At 37.2% G+C, this 20,513-nt stretch overlaps 1 protein-coding gene across 1 annotated transcript in view; it reads left to right on the top strand.

Moving 5' to 3' along the window:
- Nucleotides 1-20,513, top strand: part of LOC149285953 (electrogenic aspartate/glutamate antiporter SLC25A12, mitochondrial-like) — a 59,106-nt gene that overhangs the window by 33,008 nt on the left and 5,585 nt on the right. Inside the window, exons 10-13 of the mRNA XM_089494668.1 lie at nt 3,769-3,853; nt 5,194-5,346; nt 12,823-12,875; nt 13,541-13,621. Of these exons, the coding sequence (XP_089350794.1) occupies nt 3,769-3,853; nt 5,194-5,346; nt 12,823-12,875; nt 13,541-13,621 (372 nt within the window). The remainder of the gene's footprint in view (nt 1-3,768; nt 3,854-5,193; nt 5,347-12,822; nt 12,876-13,540; nt 13,622-20,513) is intronic.

The following is a 20,513-nucleotide window of genomic DNA, read 5'->3' as shown; positions in this document are numbered from 1 at the left end:
TGATTGACAGATGCTGCGTTAGCATATCTGACTGATAATAAAGTGGCTTTGAATACACATTTAAATGCTCTGTGCTATATCTAGACCACATACTTAACCTTATGTATTATTATGACTAAAATCACAATGTTCATTTCTAATAATAATGAATTTGTAGCCCCCTGACCAGTCTGTCAAACTCAATGTTTCCGTTGCTTAATATAATTATTGGTGTGCATGTCTGGGTTTATTCTTGGTATTAATATGTGCCCCACATTAGAAAAAAAATGATAACACTTGACTGCTTCAAATAACCTTTACTTTTATAAAATAAACCATCATAAGTCTGAAAACATAGTTTCACTTTAACCCCTTAAGGACAATGGGCGGTCCCTAAACCCATTGAAAACCAATGCATTTTGAGCCCGTACATGTACAGGCTTTGTCATTAAGGGGTTAATTTAATTACATACGTCTCTTGTTTTTGTGAAAAAGCAGAACCCCTAAGCTATATTAACATCAGTAAATGTAAGAGACCGGTCTTTGCCTAATAAACTTTACAGGTATTATGGTTCGATTGAGCTTGTATTGAAGGCCGCACCTAGAAAAGTGATAAAGTGCTGCTTTGACATGTTCAGTGACAAGATGTGTTCCTGATAATTGCCTCAACCAGTGGATCTGTTGCTGTTCTGGAAGCTGTTTATGAGGCACCTGTTGGGACAGAAAAAATAGGTGTCTGCGCTAAGCAGGAAAAAGAATTCCGACTGATTACTGTCACAGACGTGATTAATAGCGCCTGATTATTGTATTTAAGCAGCAATGTTTTTTATGTCTCGTTCTTCTGAAGGGAGGGCAGGGGGGACTCCAGGGTTCTCAGTGAGACGAGTACACAGATACTGTATCAACATCAATGCAGGCTCATAGGAAGGGATGTTCTGAACTGGTTAAATCCTACTTCTTCGATACACTGAGCTGTGGGCTGGTGATGGCCAGAAAATGGCCCTTCAGATGTTCAACACGGCTCTTAAATATAGTCTTTGTGGGACCCATCTGTGTCCATCCTTCCTCTTCTGCTGTCCCTCTTGTTGGAGCTCAGAATGTTTGCTTGGTATTTGTTCTGGAGCCCTAAAGTTACAAAACTGTGTATATTATCCCCAGAAAACATGTTTAGAAATCCAATTGTGTAAATCAAATACAATGGGTCAAAGCCACAGAGCAAATTGTTGGTGACAACACCGGCCATAATTGACCGGTTAAAATGTTTGGAGATGTATAAACTAATGCTGTGTTCTTCACAGGCGGAAGAAATTTATGGGATTCTTGTATCGTAATGCATACAGGAACATACTGTATAGTATAGCTATACAGTATATCTATAATATTATGAAATGTTCACCTAAAGTAATTTATTCGCATCTTCCTATCATGGGTGCTTTGCTGTATTTTTTAAGTTTACGAGACAACCGATCTCTCTAATCACTGATGTTTAGCAGCATTCCAGTAACAGGATATTGTGTGTTATCTGCTGCTACTTCATTGGACAAAAGAGACATATCCTTCAAAGAAAATTACAGTATTTAACAGCAAAGACATTTTAGCCAAGAAAATGCTTTTAGACAAAGTATAGCATAATCCTTAGTTTTTGTGTGACTCGAGCAAGCTTACGAGGTAGGGAATCGGCTTTGGAAAGGCATAAAGCTAAGCAGGTGTTTCTAAGACAGGGAATCCTCTTCAGATATGTAGGAACCGGTGTGTCTACCTTTTCGACTGTCTCTTAACCTGCATATCTTCATAACTCAAACATCAAGAGACAGACGTATTTATGATTTCCCACTTGGCTACAGTAAGTCTGCACATTTTAATCCGTAAACACTCTTTTTTCTGCTTTGTGCAATCTGAAAACAATGACATCATTGGAGTGCACCATACAGTGAATACATGGATATTCATCTCTCTCCATGTGGGTTCACCACTCAATGAGCCTGTACCTCTCTTCAATGGAGAAATTAAATGATACAAAAACTCACACAGCTATACATATTTACACGAATGACCAAGTTGGGCTTGATAGGGAGAGAAGTAGGTAAAAAGTAAAGAAATACACAATTCTTTTCACCGTGTTACTCTAGGTCAGGAGTACACCAGAAAGTTGTAATATTGTCTACCAAGACCAGTAACCGCTGTGCAGAAGGACGTAAGTGCAGGGTTTTATTTAACAAATAATATATTTTTTTAATATAAATTCTGCAATTCTGCCATCACTATGACTGAAGCGCCGTGGGAACGTTTTTACTGATCCTCTCGGTCCTCTAGGAACCTCATTTTATGATGTACGTGGATAATGTATTCAAAAAGAAGGACATATTAGGACTTTAAAGCAGATTCCTCATATTCTTCAAGACGTTTCGCCCTGACAACAATCCGTGGCTTAAATATGACTGAAGGTAGAATCACGATTTTTCTGTAGAACGCCAACATTTACTCACCTTAAAGGACTTCAATAAATTAAGGATCTTGTCTTAACCATAGGGGTAACTCAGCTTGTTTAGTGTTAAAAAGTGTCCCCAGAGACTAAAAGATCAGCAGAGTAGAAAATTTATGAAAAAGATTTGTTCAAAATCCTCAGCTTACATGAGGGATACATTTATTGCCCTGTCAGGCTTTGTTCTTTACCATGTAAAACACGCTGGCTTTCTGCAAATCCATCTGGTAATGGTATGACCATCGGTTTCTTTAACCCTTATTAGAATAGTAAAAGCTCTTTCAAACACTCTATTGCAGGGATAGAGTTTCTGCCACGTTAAAGATGCTGTTCCATTTACTCAGCTGAATGTCATAGTCTTTTAAATAATACAGCATCAGACACAAGATTCACAGTCATTTCAAATTTCAAATTTTGCATCATTCGGCATTTTTTTATTACCTGGAATACTTAATTGCCGTGATAAAAAGCAAACATTGATAGATGAAACTGAATACACCTCTATGATGTTTGTGATGTTTCTAGGTGATGAAACCTTTATCATAAGTGTGTTTAGTTTTTTGTGGAACAGCAGATTTAAACTCCCATTCATTGAATAAGTGAAAGCAGGCTAAATCCCTAAAAATTGTGTTTGTATGAAGTGGCGTATTCTGGCCCGGCCGGGAACCCCTCTGCTTTATAACAGGAAGAAAATCATCCTATCGGGCGATCAGGCTCCCTGTAGCACCACTGCTCAACGGGCCAGGTAAACGGGAGATCCCCCCCAACCAGCCCAATAACACTATGATCGTTTGCCATAGTTCTCCATAGCTTCTTTCTGCCCCGGCCCCATGTATCCTTAAAAAAAGGGGAGCATCTTGGATATGATGTCATATCCCAAGTTTGAGGACAGAGACAGCTGGTGGCGGTGCCCTGGTATAGGCCTAGGTCAATGCCAAGGTAAATATGGCACTGTATGTCACGCTTTGTGAATAATAACACTGATCAACAGTGCCTAAAGTAATGGAATATATTTATTTGGTCTAGTCAAAGACGTGAATGCAGGACCAGACCGGGCACAAACAGTTTGTTATATGCCATCCTCTATTTTGTGCTGATTTGTCGATTTTTAAATATTCCATCTTGTGCCTAGTCAGAGCCATTTCATGTAATACAGTTCTGATTTCTGCTATAATTTTATTGTTTTATTCCCAATATGACTGTTCCACATACCTATACCAGCTCTGAGCAAATGCTATTAATGAAACAGATTAATGCGATTTGTACATCAAACGGTTCCCATAAAGCTTTTCCCTGCCTTTCCGTAGCAATCGTACAGCAATGTGGGAAGACCTATCTGGCTCCAGGCTGCGGAGTCTGCCTACAGATTCACGTTGGGTTCAATTGCTGGAGGTGAGTGATATGTCTGTGCGCCGTTTTCAAGGTCGGGTTAATGTAATATTATATGAGTAGAGCAGGTCAGATCGACCAAGGTGCAGCGCATTGTTCTTCAGGGCAGGAATTGGAGGGTTATGTGAAATGCTCTTTATTTTTGCCAAGGATCAGAAGATCCGCTAGCGCATCAGTGCCACCTCTGGCTCCAGACAGTCTTCAGACCAAAACTACCTTAATAACACAGTACTTCTGGATACAGTATTTGCAGCTGATAACACTGATATAAAAGGTCTAGAAAGCATAGGATGAAAGGAAGGGAAACACCCAAAGAGATTTTACAGAATGTGTTCCTTCGCAATTACTCTTATTTAATAGGGCATCGGTTGTCCAGAGAGAAAGGAATAAGCAATGATTGTGAAACTTGGGCAAAGAAATTAAGGGAAAGGAAATCTGTTGCAGAAGCACATTTTCATGGAAACGTATGTTTTTTCCATTAAAGTAGAAATCACATTATTTTTTGGAAGTTGCAGGTAACCATTTAAATGTTTCCTGGTTTTCTTGATGTTAGTTCTGTGCTCTCACTAATGTTTTTTTTTTTGCCTCTAAAACTTCAATACAATGCTGCATAATATGCTAGCGCTATATAACTCAATACATAATAATAATGTCTGTATTTTTCAGAAATAGTCAATAATACTTGTCCATCAAGAACCAATAATTGTATTTTGTAAAAGGGTTGGGAGAGTAAACAGAAAGCTAAGAATATCATAAGATAGGATATTTTCTATGTTGTTTTTTTAGCTTTTTTTTGTTATTTAGTTGTAAAGTAAATCAGCACACAACATTTCTGTTGCGTTAAACAATGTTCTACGGTAGTATAGATAATATTCTTGTGATTCATCTATATGTGAATGCACCTTTCATTCGCCTGGAGATTTTATGCTGAGAATTCTTGTACAGAAGTATTGAAATGAGACTTTTAATTATGCATGCCAGGCATTTAAAATACAGCTTTGATGTCTATCAACAAGACGTGACTAGCCATTCTGACACGCATGTATGTTCACAGATAATCATTTCCCAAATGCACAACTGGATGTGCCTGAAATCCTAATTTTGAATTAAAAATAAACAAATTTGGTTACTTTGTTCACATTTATTCTTTATACCTCTCACTTGTAAACCTAATTTGATATAAAACAATATAGCCACTTTGTTAGCACAGGGTAGCTTCCAGAGCGTTTCGTTTTCTACCAGGAGCACTTCAAAATAATTACCATATAGTTCCAGGACAAATTAAATATGGATGCGTAGCGGTCTTTTGTTTATTATTAAATAACATTTCCTTGTATTTCTAGCTATTGGAGCAACCGCTGTGTACCCAATTGACCTTGTGAAGACTCGAATGCAGAATCAACGGTCTTCATTTGTTGGAGAGCTGATGTATAAAAACAGTTTTGATTGTTTTAAGAAGGTTTTGCGCTTTGAGGGTTTTTTTGGGCTTTATAGAGGTGAGTTATTTTTTACCCATTATAACAAGTTTACCAAGTTTGTCTTCAAGTGAGTTGATTTTAACCAAAAATCTATTTATTTTTCCATTTTTTTTTACTCCTCTTTTACACCAGGGCCAGACTGAATTAAATCTGCCCTGGCACTTTAAGGCCAGTTGCCAAAAAAAGCTATATTTGTGGTCACTTGCTTTATACACACTGTTGCACACTATACTTTTACACTTTTGTAGTGTGGGGCAGTGAAGGACTATAAAAAGAAAAAAAAGAAAAAAAGAGACACCTTCACGCACCAACGTAATGGTCAGTCTGGGCCTGTTATGTACTACGGCTTAGAATTAATGATAATATTTTTGTGGTTCACCCATATATTGGCACATTTATAATGTGTTGGTCTAAGTACGATTTTCTTTTATAAATGATTACACTCTCCAAAAATGTTTTAAAAAAACATTTTTTATGTACGACACGCCACCAGAAGAAGAAAATACTTACAACAATACAAACAAAAACCGATCATAATGGAATTTAAACTGTATTAATGATCTCCTGGAGCAGTATTCCTGTTGCAATGATTTAAGAAATATTCTTCCACTAAATGTTCTTCTCCCATTTACAAAAGTTTTAGAAAATAGAAATTGCATTTCAAATAATGAAACCCAACCTACACCAGTGGTATAATTTATTTTCAGCTATATGTATCCTAATTGAAACTTTTGTTGCATGCAAGGGGCGAGTTCCTTCAATATGCAAGCACTATAAATGCCTTTGAAAATAGTATATGTTTATTGGCTATTTTTACAGTACATTTTAAAAAGAAAAAAAGGAAAAAAAACCCACCCTTTATTTCTAGAAACTGCGTCATTGTCTGCTTTTGACGATAAGGGAGTTAGTCTATACTGCCTGCTTCCCAAAGAATAATAGTAATGGATGGCGTGGGAGTAAAGGAACAGCGGTGTACGTTGGCTATTCATGTTGAATAGAGGACTTTATTTCACTTTGCTAGAATGTAAAATGTAGGATAAATTCTTGAATGTGTCTCTGGTTCATATTTAAAGGAGCCATTCAGGCTATTTAAATACTTTCTTGAAGTACCAATTGGCTGGCTGGACCAGTAGAAAACCGGAAGTTCCAAAACATGAAGTGTTCGGAATACTGGTTCAGTTCTTAGATGATAACCAAGTGGTATCCCCAACACTCACCTCTTCACCTACTGGGGCAAAGTGTTAGATCTGGCTGTTCATGCGGCTGGAGGACCCTAAAATTGTGGTGGCAAAGGACCCTTCCGTGGTTAGTTACACCTTGTATCGTGGAACTACCTGCGTGTCTTTACGCCTTGCTGTTGATTGCAGGCTCCTCTGGTTCTGAAGGGGTGCGCTGCGTTATAAAAGATGGAAATGGGAGTGATAATGCTCTGTGACTTGTCTCCTTCGCAAAATACTGTGGGTGTTCTTTACAACCGTTCCGAGACCAGGGAGGGAGGAACCGTTTCTTTGTGTTCTCTTCAACTCCCCTTGCATCTAATAACTACCTTTCTGCTGCATAGAAGCCTTTTAAATTACAGACAAGGGTTGGAAAGAAAGGCACATTTATTAGCTATTGGTCCTTTTGGTTGATGCTAAAAAAAAAGTATCAATAATATTATGTCCGGAAAAGGGTATGTCCAAGGAGTTTGCAATTCGTATATCTTTCAGAGTGGGTAGACTTTATGGCACTGTAGAGGAAATTAATAACATTTGTGTAGTGACTTATGTTAGGAGCCTGGCTCTTTTTTGTGAGACACAAAACAAAGGAGAATTCATAACATACCCAGCGAATACTATTCAAAAAACACTTATCTAAAGTATTGGGGATTCCATCACACTATATGGCCATATATTGCTTAGCCCTCCACTATGTCAAAGTACCCTGATAAGACCTATCTAGTTTTTCATGGCTATCTTGCTTACCAAGGAGCTGAATCAGTGGGACTGCTTTGCATTTTATCCCAAATGAGACTCCCATGCAATGGACACCATTAATGTACATCGTGGCTATTGTTCTAATTTATGTGAACACATGTATTAGGTTCCAGAAATCTCAAAACCATCTCAGAATGACTGCAACAATGTGTCTCCTTTTTACTTATTATAATAAAAAATGATTATGTACTCCATGTAGAACATTTTCTATTAATGGAAAATCTATATGAGATATTTTGTCACAGGTTGTTGTCTAAAATATACTGGTGATTTGCTTTCCGGGCACCTATTAAGCCTGAACAAACTTAATCGTTATTTGAGACAGCAAGAACTTGAGTGACACAAAGTTGTATCTGTAACTCTACTTCATAGAGGCAGGAGAATTAGTCTTTCATAGATAAAGTGTGTTTTGATTTATAACACTGTCCAGGGCCGTCCAAAGGATATTGTGCTGCCTGGGTCTAATGAAATGCTACCCCTCCCCACCACCACCACCACCTAACCCACGTCACTCTCTCACGCTCTCACACTCTCATTCCCTCTCTCTCAATGTTTTCCTACCTTCTGCTTACGTGTCCCTGTCTCCTTTCCCACAGCTCCTCTTCTTCTCTTGCCTTTTCTTGTCCATTTGTTTTCTTTCTTCATCCACTTCTTCCCCAAAAGGATGGGGCTTCTGGGCACATCCTTTCCCCTGACTGGAGGAACAGGGAAGAGGCTGTCCATTTTTCACTGTCCTTTTGCACCGAGAGGCCACAGTAATGCCGAAAGAGAGGTGCAGAAACGCTTCTCTTTCTCAACAATTCTTTCCCGAAAGAACATGCCTTGGGGCGGCCACTCCTGCCGAAGTGCTGCCTGGGTCCCATGGACCTACCCTGACCCATGTATAGGCCGGCTCTGACATTGTCTGATTTACCACTTGTGAACAGTGATCCATAACACTCTTGGACGTCTTCTTATATTAACAAAATCTCCACAATTACCTGCTGGTTCATATACCTCAACATATCATCTAGGTGCTGTAGAAAAATATTTACTCATCTATAGCGAAACAAGTGTTAGATGATCACTGTTTTCATTTACTAAAGCAGGAAAGTTGTTCTTATTTCAAATAAACTGATTGTGACAAGATCATGGATAATTAACTTTGTGGATGTGATTTACCATGGCAAAGATACTTGAAATGTAGGGTTTTTATTGTTTCTGAACAAATGAACATCATAAACATGTCAGTTGTATTGTGTTCTGTTCAACATCATATAAATCTAATTCCTTTCGTGCTCTTCTTCCAGTTACATTGGTTGTCTGCATTCCATCCTGTCAATCATTGGTTGACTTTGGAGGACCTTTCAGTTTTTCTGGATGAGATACAGTCTCCCAAATCCATCATATTTGTCGTCAATCACACCCAGAATTTAATATTAATTTAATAATGATAATGAAGAGGCATTCACTGGAATTCTTCCTTTTGCTCTATAGGAGGTGACATCTGCCTGTTGTGTCTCCTAAGATTTGTGGCAATAATACAAAGTATAAACAGGACACCAGCACCTGTAAAACTGTAGTGTAATATTTTTAGTATTAAAAGTTATACCACATTTTTATAGTTTATCTCTCTTTATGCACTCCAGATGATTGGTTGTTTTTGTGGTTTGTCATTTAAAAAGCTGCAGATAAATCAAGGATATAATAGGTAACGGAGGATAGCATTTCCAAGTGATTCTTTGTTGTGATCAGATTATCAGATCTCACAATATCCACTGTCACATTTGACATATTTTTATTATACCGAAAGTCAACATTTGGCAGATCCATGGCCAAATAAAACTTCCAGATAAAACCACATCCTGGTGATTCATTTGCTGTAAACATTGTTCTTGTTCTAAGTAATGCATTGCTCAGTATGTAAGGTTACTGGCGTAGTAAATTGGGCAAACTGGATGGGCCGAGTGGTTATCTGCCGGCACATTCTATGTTTCAATGATCCGTAAAGGATTTTAGACTAGATAACTGCCTTTCTCGGAGGTCTATAGAAGCAGAGGGAATGATTCAATTTCAGTTAAGCCACCAGCAATCACAATTGAGCAACCACATTGTCAGAAAGGAGAAAAATAGGTTCCCTTCTCTAAATGTAGTTTTAGAAAAATCCTCTAAGGTTTTGTGGGTATTTTCCTACGAATTAGGCTTGGTTTCTAAGAGTATTTTTCTGTAGTTGGAAGGCACAGCGTGTGATACTGTATCCTGATCAAAACTCAGATGAGAAGCTGATGGTATCCCTTATTACAAACTTATATCTAATAAATGTATTTTAGTGACATTTCAAAACAGTCATTTATTTAAATGATATCTTTTGTTTTTACATATACTTAATATATTTTGGGGTTTTTATACATATAAAAGCTGAAACCCCATATTTTTTCAATTTTTGTAATTTTTATTACAAACTTAAGGAAAGATTGTAGTGTTTGTGCCTGGGACGTACATCGTTCTCTCTATTACAGGACCACTGGGTATATAACATTAAAATGTCTGGCCCTGTTCCTCTTGTTTGTCTAAAAAAAAAATGGCCGCCCAGTTAAGAAGGTATTCACCAGAACTTTAGTAAACAACGTAACATGACACAAAAGTGAGGATTCATAACTTTATTGTGATTAGCAAATAAAATAAGAATAATTTGAGTCATGCCTTGGATATATTGTATTTTCATACCCCATGGGTAATGAACCAAGCTTACGATTAGTCGTGATACCATGCTGAGGCATTTACGGCATACTGACAGGTGGCAAAACACTGTAAAAATAAAAAATACAGTTAACTGTAATTTTTCATTTAGCAAAAATCTCGATTTTGTTCAGGTTGCAAGCAGTCTTCTTGCACTCAGCTGATTGCCGCCGTATTACTTTGTGCTTTTGACTTAAGAGAAGGCAGACCAAATAGCAATCTCTCTTCAGTGAAAATGTTATCATTCTCGGATCAAATTGGACAATGTGTTGTCTCTGAAGACCAAATCACTGTGATTTTCAAGAAGTAAGCATGCATATTTCATTTTCTTTTGCACGTCTGTCAGATGAGAGAGGATAAATGTTCACACTACATACATAGTAATGTGATCTCTCTGCAATCACATGGGTTGCTTTCCAATCCCTTTGGTGACAGCGTGTGCGCTATCTGATCCGTGTGTAATCAAAATGGGTTCTTTCCGGAAACAAGATTAGTATGTGAGGGTACCTTAACCCCTATAGCGTTGTTAAAAATTGCTTCCAGTAGGGTATGATTGTTGATCGTTGCATTGCTCACTTCTGTTAAGAACAGCACCAGGGACCCCGAGACTGGTTTGCTTTTTAGTTGCCCCCACACAAATATTAGGGGCACCGGATAGGTTTTTACCTTTATCCTTGCCTACAGACTTTAGTTCCTAATGAGGGGATGTTATGAAGCAAAGCTCAGGTTAGTGAGAATGTCAAAAAGAGTGCAGAAGAATGATCTCAACAGAACTTGAGATGTCAATGAAACATTGTAACACACTCTTTTCTTGGTGGCCTGTAATTTGCAGGTTGTTCTTGGAGGAACTGGTCATATCTTAGATGTTGATTTCCTTGTTGGGTTTTCATCTCTGGAAACATTGCTATCATCCACTAGAAATTATAATCAATAATTTATTTTGCCACTCTTTGGTGTCCTGGAACATACACATTCCCTTATGTACAGGTGACCCCCATTTACTTTGGTTAGTTGTGTATTTTTTGGGCTTCTCTTTAGGTGTAACTGTTTGGTTTTTTTTGGCACCTGATGATTAATGCAGAATTATTTTTTGATTATTCTTAGATTTGATAACCTCACATTGTATGCATCATCGTGTCGGATGCCATATAAATAGTTATGTAAAAAGCTTGATGTGGTCTTTAGCAATGGCAGGTTGTGGCCGGTAGGCCCTGGGGCAGAAGTCACAAAGTCACACCAATTTATAAAATCTGAATTTCCCCAACCAAATATGAGGCATCATTTGTGATAAACGTCTGCACAACAAAATTATTCTTCATAAGGTGGTCCATGTAAAAGATAACTTTTTGTCTTTGTTGTTACTTAAATGTCAGTGTAATAGGTATTCCCCCAAAATACAGCGCTGTATACAATAGTGTAGGTTAGCACTGACAAAAACTTGGTTTTATTCCATTGTGTTCCAATAAACTTCCTTTATGTGCAGACCTAGAGGCTCCCATTGTTGTCATGTGATATTTTGGGTGACTATCTCTGCTCAGAACCAATTATTTATGATAATGCTAATGAGATCCTGTTTGTTCAGTGAAATCCTTTCCTCTTTAGACTTTCATTAGCCTGAGTGTCCACCTGGGTCATTATAACCGAGCCATTCTGTTATCTACCACAAAAAAATTGCATTATGCAAAAATTATTTTTGAAAATAAATTTTTAATCTTATTCCGGTAATACAAACTTTGGTGGAAGTTCCCCTTTAAGAATTAGATTTATTGAATAATTAGTAAATCATGTTGAAGTCTGTGTGTTTTTCCCACAATAGTTAGCGAAAATGCTGCAGATGCTTCAAGCTGGCATACAGCATTACACTTATTCCATGAAATCTACATACCTGGGGGGCATCAGGAATCGAAGACAACTTCTGGACAAAATATAGCTGCATTCCAACATCACATGTACGTTCTGAGAACATCTGCAGCGGGGTTCAGCTTGGGGTTACGACAGATATTCTCTGAAATTCATAAGTTCTCTAAAAACTTGACGCTGACCATATTTTTCAAAGCTGATTAATCTGTTTTTTGAACTTTTTTTCCCCATATGTGCCTGTGCTTGTAATGTCTATAAATTATGTGCATTTTTAATCAAGCAGTATATTATTGAGTAATTTTAAGGAATGCATTTCTCCTTTGCATTTTGCATAACATATGTTTAAGATGTACCCTCTATCTAACAAGTGACATTGTTGTTAGGTAAAGCCACGCTCTGCTATGGCCATGGTCTTGTACCAGAAATACATTTCTCCCAACTCAAATTCTTTTTTTCAGGATCAGTTCCATTTGAACCAATATTTAAACTGTGTGAGATTCTCCATGTTTTAAAGATGTCTCGTAGGTGTGGAATTAGTTGACACTTAGTTGACGCTCCTTGTCTTACGCCTAGGATTCACAAAGAGATTTAGGTAGATGTCATGAGTTTAAGAGTTGGGGCAAACTGAACTCTATTAACATATAGTATTATGGTTTTCATGCAAACCATTCCATACCAACCTTTTTAAAAGGTCATTATTATGTCCAAAAGGTATCTTCAACATTGCCCATTCACAATAGAGTAAAAAAGGTAAAAAGGAATGTATTTATTATGAAATGAAAATAACATTAAAAACAATTTGACTTTGCATAACTTTGAATATGCTCTGTAATTTATGGACTGGTGCTTATTTATCAAAAGTTAAAAAGAAATTCACCCTAAATCATTATTTTGTATGTAAGAAAAAATCTCGTTTTCGAATTCTTGTACTTTTGCACAGGTCTCCTACCACAGCTCGTAGGGGTGGCACCTGAGAAAGCTATTAAACTGACGGTATGTGAAAAGACAAAAGAAGTATATGGCTGTCACTTTTCTGTTGTATTGTCCAATTATTTTATTTTGAAGCATCTTCAGAGGGTAGATGATGAGGTTTCAGTCTGTTAGGCAAGTAGTGGCCATGTACCAAATCTACTGGTGGCTTGTGACTCACCAGCCATTGCCTGGTCACTTGTGCTCTTCACCATGTATTTCATCATTAGCCTTCCAGTAACTGTGGCAATTTTTTCCCAAGATATTCATAAATTGAGTCTAGGCTTACAAGTCTAGCTTCTCTAGATTGAACTTGAATGTCAGAAAAAGGCAGGATTGCTGTGGCTGAGCACAGGTGGAATATTTGAAAGGGATTGGATAATAAAAGAACTCCCTAACAACCATTTTTCTTGATTCACCTGAGCTCAATCATTAACCAAGAAATCATTACTCGCTTTGTTGTTGGCCAGGCCTGGAGTTCCATTACGGCTTACCCGATGAAGGATCCCACCAATAAAATAAAACAAAGCAAAGCTGCCCGTACATTCTGGACAGTAGGAGGGAAAGACTTCTGAGAATATGTTCCAAGGATTTGTGCTGCAATATTTCTAGACTCTCACAAAGAGCAAAGCAATGTAGATTACACACAAAAACCTACCATATTCATAAAATATATATTTTTTCCACAGGTTAATGATTTTGTCAGAGACAAGTTCACTCAGCGCGATGGCTCCATCCCTCTGCTAGCTGAAATAATGGCTGGAGGATGTGTAAGTACCTTTAAGAAATGACCTGCGGTCTAAAAGGGAGTACAGTGCCCATCTCCTCTACAACATCTACACATACTATGCTAAAGAATAATAAACCAAATTCGACATTTTTCCTTAAATTAATAGGACTATTCCCTGGCCTTCTGTGTAAGCAATACATAGAATTAAACAGCTGTGAAGAGGGATCTGTATTCTTTTCAAATGAGACTAATGTCTATAATATATCCTTATTGTAACAAGTCTTTAGTTCCAAGATGGACGCACACGTTTATTAAAGCATTTTTATTCAAGGTAAATTGTCATAATACATTAGATTTAACAATAAATATCTTTCCCCAGACCGTGTATAGTAATCAGACTTCATAACATCAGAGTGGAGTGCATGAGTTAGGTTACGCACCAAAAATGAGATTTCTATCTAATGAACTTTTTCCATCTAGTTGAACATGTGTTAAGCACCACAACTTGCACTTTTTTGCATGTTAACTATTTCCCTTCTTACCTTTGTTTGACCGGCCTTTCTTATTCCTATAGCACGTTCATCTAGACATCCTATAATCTAGTAATTGTCTCTACATGTTTATTTGGAAATTAGTTTTTACCAAGCAATATATATGATTAGTCTTTTGCATGCAACAATAAACAATTTTGTTACATCCAAACATTCTACACATTCAAACATTTATCAAATCACAGTCCTTATGTCTCTATTTTAGAACCCCCCCCCTTTTTAGTGCGGTCTATCAGGCTTTAATTTAATAACGCATACAGTTTTAGTGTAATCGTTGTGTAGATCTTGTCAGTGATTGGTCATACAAAGCTATAAAAGAAATTACAGGACTGAAAGTATTTTTCTGTAATTTATCTTTGCTTTCACAAAGGAATTAAAAGGTTGTAACTCTGTTTCCTGCTCATGAAACATATCCTGTGAAATTGTATCATCCATCACCGATCGATTATCAAAGGGCTTTATACCACCTTAGAGGGAAGTGCTCTGAGACAAATTGGGAGAAAATTGAGAATTAGCTCAAAATTATGGCATAGCCCATAGTACACTGGAACGATTAGTTCTTTTTTTCAATTTACAAATGAATAACAATTGAATTTCATTTAAGAAATATATAGTATTTGTTAACAATAATCCTTTTAAAATTCTTGGGTGCAATCTTTAAAAAAATAAAAACATAATTTTCAAACTAAAATCAAAAGGAGCGGCCAGCTATTTTTATTCAGGAACATAGTGTTTAAGACAGCATAAAAATTGGTGCGTCTTTTAAATTATTATAAAACTTAAATGTGTTTTTCTGTGTCCGTCCTCCGGCAAAGTAGTAAGTTTGCCACTAAATGTTTAAGTTTCATGCTTTCTGGACAAGTTGGGCCACCCTGGCTTTTTAAATCCAATCACACAAAGGTTGTGTTTTTTTTACTTATTTTCTGTAAGGTGGGGGTGTATGTATGAGAAGTCAAATAAATCGTCTTATCACCATAGCAACCAGTGGAATAGTCCGGTCACCTAAACAGTGTGTGAAGACTTGCCAACTTAAAGGGAAAAGTCCCTGACTAGCTGAACTCAAAGATGGACGGCATGGAGAAATTTAGCCAGCTTTGCTCAGGCTCTTGCTCCTCCTATCGCATTGATTTGGATTTGATTTATGGATGGTTACGCAATCCTTTTTAAGTAATTTAGGGCTGAACGGCACACCCGCTGGAGAACATTGAGAGGAACTTTCTCTTCTGCTCCCAGGCTGCAAAGCATAGGATGGCATCTCTGAGCAGAAGCTCCTTCAAGCCCTACAAGACCCTTGAGAGCAGAACCTAAAACAATCATCTGTAAGCCTACTTTTCTTTTGTAACCCAAACATTCCATCCCCAGTGGACAAAGTTTACATTTCAGTTGCCTTATTGGACACTGCTAACGCCTATATATCATTTCCTTTGTTAGATTTATTTTGGAGACGTGTTCGTTTCTTAACATGCCGAGTTTAATGACTTCCAGTTGAGTGAGGCTGACAAGATGGGATGAAAAAAAAAGCCTTGCTGTGCACAGAACGCAGGGCAGGGAGGTTAATGACCCCTGCTGACTTTTAATTCACAGACAAATCTCCAGAGGCCCTCCAAAGGAGGCTGTTTCTGTTCCTCTCTGATTGGATCTGGCAGCCGTGTGCATACCTAGGCCCTCACCTGTCACCACACAAAGTTTGCTTTCAGTGCCGCAGAGAGAAGCTGTGTTGTGAAGCAAGTGAAAGCAATCAGCAAAAATAACACGTACCATGGAGACATACAGTAAAGCCGTGTTCTTCCCAGTGCATCTGCCTTCTTATTGGCAGGCTCTGTAACGCTGCATGCGTGAAGGGGTTAATATTCAACCTTTGGCAGACACTGCTCATGTTACAATGTAACATATTTCATGAATAGACCCAGTTTATGGTGTTATGGTGGGCCATGGAATCCATGGAAAACTTTAAATGAAATATATATATATAATATATATTCTATATAATAATTATATATAAGGGGATAGTAGAAGTATTATTAAACAGTCATCTACAGACACCAGACAGGACAGAAGGCTTGTTTTTCCCTCAGAAATCTCATGGTGCTGCCACAACCACAAGGGATTCTGGGTAGGCGCATGCAAATAAGGTCAACAATGATCACCTTTTACAAGTCCCATTAAGGACAATTTATACCCTCATGTAGCATAATGTTATATCAAAGGGGAGTTAAAGATACATTGTGAACATTTTACATTTTTTTATGATTCATTGTATTTGTAGCAAGGAAACACCTCCAGAATATAATAAATGTTTTAATGGAAAAACCCTGATACAAGCGGAAGGAAGTGTAGACTGTGCAAAACTTTTAAATGTTAATAAGGTCATCATTCATTCACATTTAAAAATATAGTTAACAGGAAATTGTGAATGGCACATAGAAGGTAGTGCCAGGGCCACTCAAGGCTCGTACCTGATGTATGATCAGATATAGGACAGCGTGTGTTGGTCATCATGGACACACAGGTGGCGACTTCCAGGTGTCCGTGTTCATGCTTTCATTTCCGGTCCTCGATGTCTAATCATGTGCTGTTTTCTTGCAAATCAGCTTTCTTCATTCGAAGGCTTATCCTGGGCATGTTTGTTATTCTTGTCTCAGGTCATTCCGTGCCCAGCGGAATGTTGAATGTTCCACTTGTTTGTGTTCGGTAAATGAACGAGATATATAAAATCTAAAAGAAAAAAATGAAAACCACCTTCCTGTCGTGTCGTTTGTAGGTATATGCAATTATATATACTCGTAGTATCTATCCATATTAATGTGCAGAAAGACACATTCCTTTCATTCGTTTCTCTGGCTCTTGGCACTATGCCTAGAATAATATAATGAAACCCATTATTAAAATTTTCTTAGCATGGTTCTCAGTTACTGTAGTAAGCATTACTTAGCTTGGGGGGGGAGGTGTCTCCCGGATCAATTTTCTTTTTTAAAATGATACTTCCCCTTTAAGCCTTTTCTGCCACTTGATTCACGTTCCAACATTCACTTCTAGCCTGTGATTTCTACAAATGAAGGTCTTGTCATTCCTTTGTTATGCTTTATAAAAGCCGTTTATAGTGTATAGCTAAAGCATTATAATTGACCTTTTTTTCTGCTCCAGTGTGTTATTTGGAGAGTTCTTGGTAGAATTGTATAATATAGCTCTCTTTTCATTGGTTCTGTCACTAAATAGATTGTAGCCTTCTTCTATGTTGGGAAGTCATATATGACTTTCCTAAACTTCCATTTTTATTAAGGTGGTTGCTAACGCTTTTCTGCCAATGCGATTCTGTGCGTAGAATCGTGTTTTTTGTCCGTAAGAGATGGAGAACTGAAATGACTTTTTAAATGTCACATGTTAAATATTGAATGGCATCTGGGAAATATTATTAGTCATTGATTTACTTGGTTCCATCATATTCCGCAGCTCTGTACAATGGGTAAACAGGACATAACAAATAGTGAATCCTATAACAGTCTGAACGTACAGAAATAAAAGGTAAGGAGTGTCCTTCTCAAGGATGTTACAATCTAGAACAGGGGTGTCCAACCTTCGGCCCTTCAGCTGCTGCAGGACTACATCTCCCATCCTCCTCAGCCAGCCCCTTAGCTGAAAGAGCATTATGGGAGATGTAGTCCTGCAGCAGCTGGAGGGCCGCAGGTTGGATGCCTCTGATCTAGAAGAACCCTATGCCAGAGAATGTTCTATGACATCTGAGCCATACGGGTTTGTAACCTACACCTTCACGTTTGCTAAGATGTAGTAGTGTCAAGCCGTTACTTGTGTAAGGAAAGTCTACAGTCTTCTTAATGATATAAATTGTATTTGATTCATGTGAAAAACAGAATCACAGCTAATAGTCACTAAATTCCTCTTTGCCCATTTTTTTAAAATAAAAAAAAAATGCCAGTTTCTGCTGTCAGTGATGTCTCGTGCGTTATTACGTTAACATTGCAACACACACAATGTTTCAGGTAGATAGAATTGTTGCATTGTGATGATTTGGTTGAAATGTCTTAACTTTTCAACAAGGTTGATCTTTGTATTCTTTGTGTATTTTGAATTTTGTTCACTTTGCACATTTCCTGATTTTCTACACTGGATCTTTCGGAGTCAGAATATGTTTGTCTTTTAATACATTTAAAGCCAAATAGAATAACTCAGTATACCTGGCAATTATATTTATTTATTTTGTGGCTAGGAATATCTAATTACTGCTTGAGGTCAGTACACTAAGCAGACATATAACCTGCGATGTATCCTGCTGCTGCATTACCTATCATTTTATTGTACTTAATTATGAAAAAGTGATCCAACACCGGCTTATATAATTCAATATATTGTTCTGTAGGATAGAACATTTTCATTTATTACATCCAGATGTTAATAGTTTTGATTATCATGGTATATTTTGTTTTGTCTTTTCAGCCCTAAATTGCACTTAGTTTTTAAAAACTGCACTTCCTGAGAGTCCTCCTTTAAATAACTATGTAGAGAAGACAAATTCTGATAAAGAATACATTGAAACAAATTATTTTCTATTTAATAAGATTTTCTGAATGTATCTTTTAAAAATGTCTACAAAATATATTTTGCATCTACGGTGATGATTAGCAAAATAAAGACTTCCTAGTGAAATCTGGAGGGCAAAACTCTTTTTTCTGAGTTTTTGGGGTTTTTTTAAAAGAAAAAAGTATGTAGAATGAAGTTAGACTGTCTCTTCAGGCAGAAACAGAAATAACACAAAAAAGCACAAAAAAACTAAACCAGGGCTCAATGGTACGCAAATTCTGGGCTTGGCTCTTCCAGTGAACATCCTAATGTTTGGAAGAGTCGCCTTGGGTGGAATAAGAAAGGCCAATAGGTCTAATGTGTAAGGTCAGAAGTTTATACCCTGCAGCGCTGCAAGTGGCACGGGGTGCTGTCTGCCGGATCTCAGTGTGAATATTTTTTCTGTGCCCTCTCCTTGTCCGTTTACTCCTTAAGTTAATTGTTCATTGTGAGCTTTTTCCCGTTTGCTTGACACGGAGGTTAAACAGATGACTTCTCCCATTCACACTGATGCATTGAATAATGATTTTAAATTTACAGTCCAATTTTCCAACATATTTCTAGGTGTCTGTTACCAAGAATCCCAGCATGTAGGTCGGCCGACGGTAGAACACAAAGCTGTGAAACCTAAACGAAGTCCAGAAATCCGTATGATAATTATTAGAGTTTTTACTTAGTGGGTTTATTTTTAAAATAAGTAAATATTCAGCAAGAAGTGTTAATCATAGTATAATGCATACATTAAAGAAGACACTGTAGTTACAAAAATATATAATCTGTTTGTATATTAAATCCCCAACATATATGTAAATCTACATAAATCTAAATGGGATATTCTGTTGATCTGAAAATATACTTTAAAAAAATATGTAAAATGGAACATTTCAAAAGGATATCTCACACATAGCAAGATGTAAAATATATGCAGTTACAGTGTGGTCTATAAAAGTGTAATTTAAAAAAAATCCTAAAATTACAAAATAAATAAAAACCTGGCAGATGCTAATAACTTGGATTTATTCAACTTAAGCAAAGGGCTACACAGACCCGTGGGCCATTACAAAACTGGAGCAATTCTGGGGAAACATTTTGTTTTTGCTCCACATTTATATACTTCTCCCTATATTTCCCCTGCAGTTTTTGTCCCTTATTACTCAGTTTACCGGTGTATAACCCCCGATACAAAGAGTACCGGGGAAAGAAGTCAAAATTAGGGACTGTCCCTCAAAATAAATGACTTTTTTTTTTTAGAGACGCAACCTCATATTTCAAATTTTACTTGCTCAACTTTAACTCAGTGATGTAGAATAAAGGTGAGAAGTTAATAAAGATGCCTATTTTAGAAGATTCTGTCTTCTTTCACAAATGAAAGGTTTGTAATCTTGTTTGTTCTTTTGTGCCAGTGACATATCTATGCTTGGAGGTCATTTGGACCGTTGTTACCTGATCATATAAACCATAATTGTACATGTTCACTCGAATGCTGTAATTGGGGGTGATGTCATACAGATGCATCGCTGATGTAGAGAGGTGATGTCGGAGTGGTTTGTATAGCCCCGCGCATGCCACAATCTTCTGAAAGCTAGAGAGTGAGAAAATTAGATGGACAGGAGATACGGAAATTGCTTTAAAATAAGATCTTTGGATTTCAGTTGTGAAATATCCTTTTGTCAGAAGCTATAGAGATATTATTGGATTTCTAATGACAACTCAAAAATGCTTCTGTGATTGAATTCAGTGACTTTTCAGAAAAAGTCCGTTATTTCAAAACTTTTAATATAAGTATCAGTGAATTAAATGTCACCA

Source organism: Sceloporus occidentalis, unplaced genomic scaffold (assembly GCF_023333645.1).
Source record: "Sceloporus occidentalis isolate IW3139 unplaced genomic scaffold, rSceOcc1.0.p SCAF_74, whole genome shotgun sequence".
Taxonomy (NCBI): domain Eukaryota; kingdom Metazoa; phylum Chordata; class Lepidosauria; order Squamata; family Phrynosomatidae; genus Sceloporus; species Sceloporus occidentalis.
This window is presented reverse-complemented; position numbering and strand designations above follow the sequence as displayed.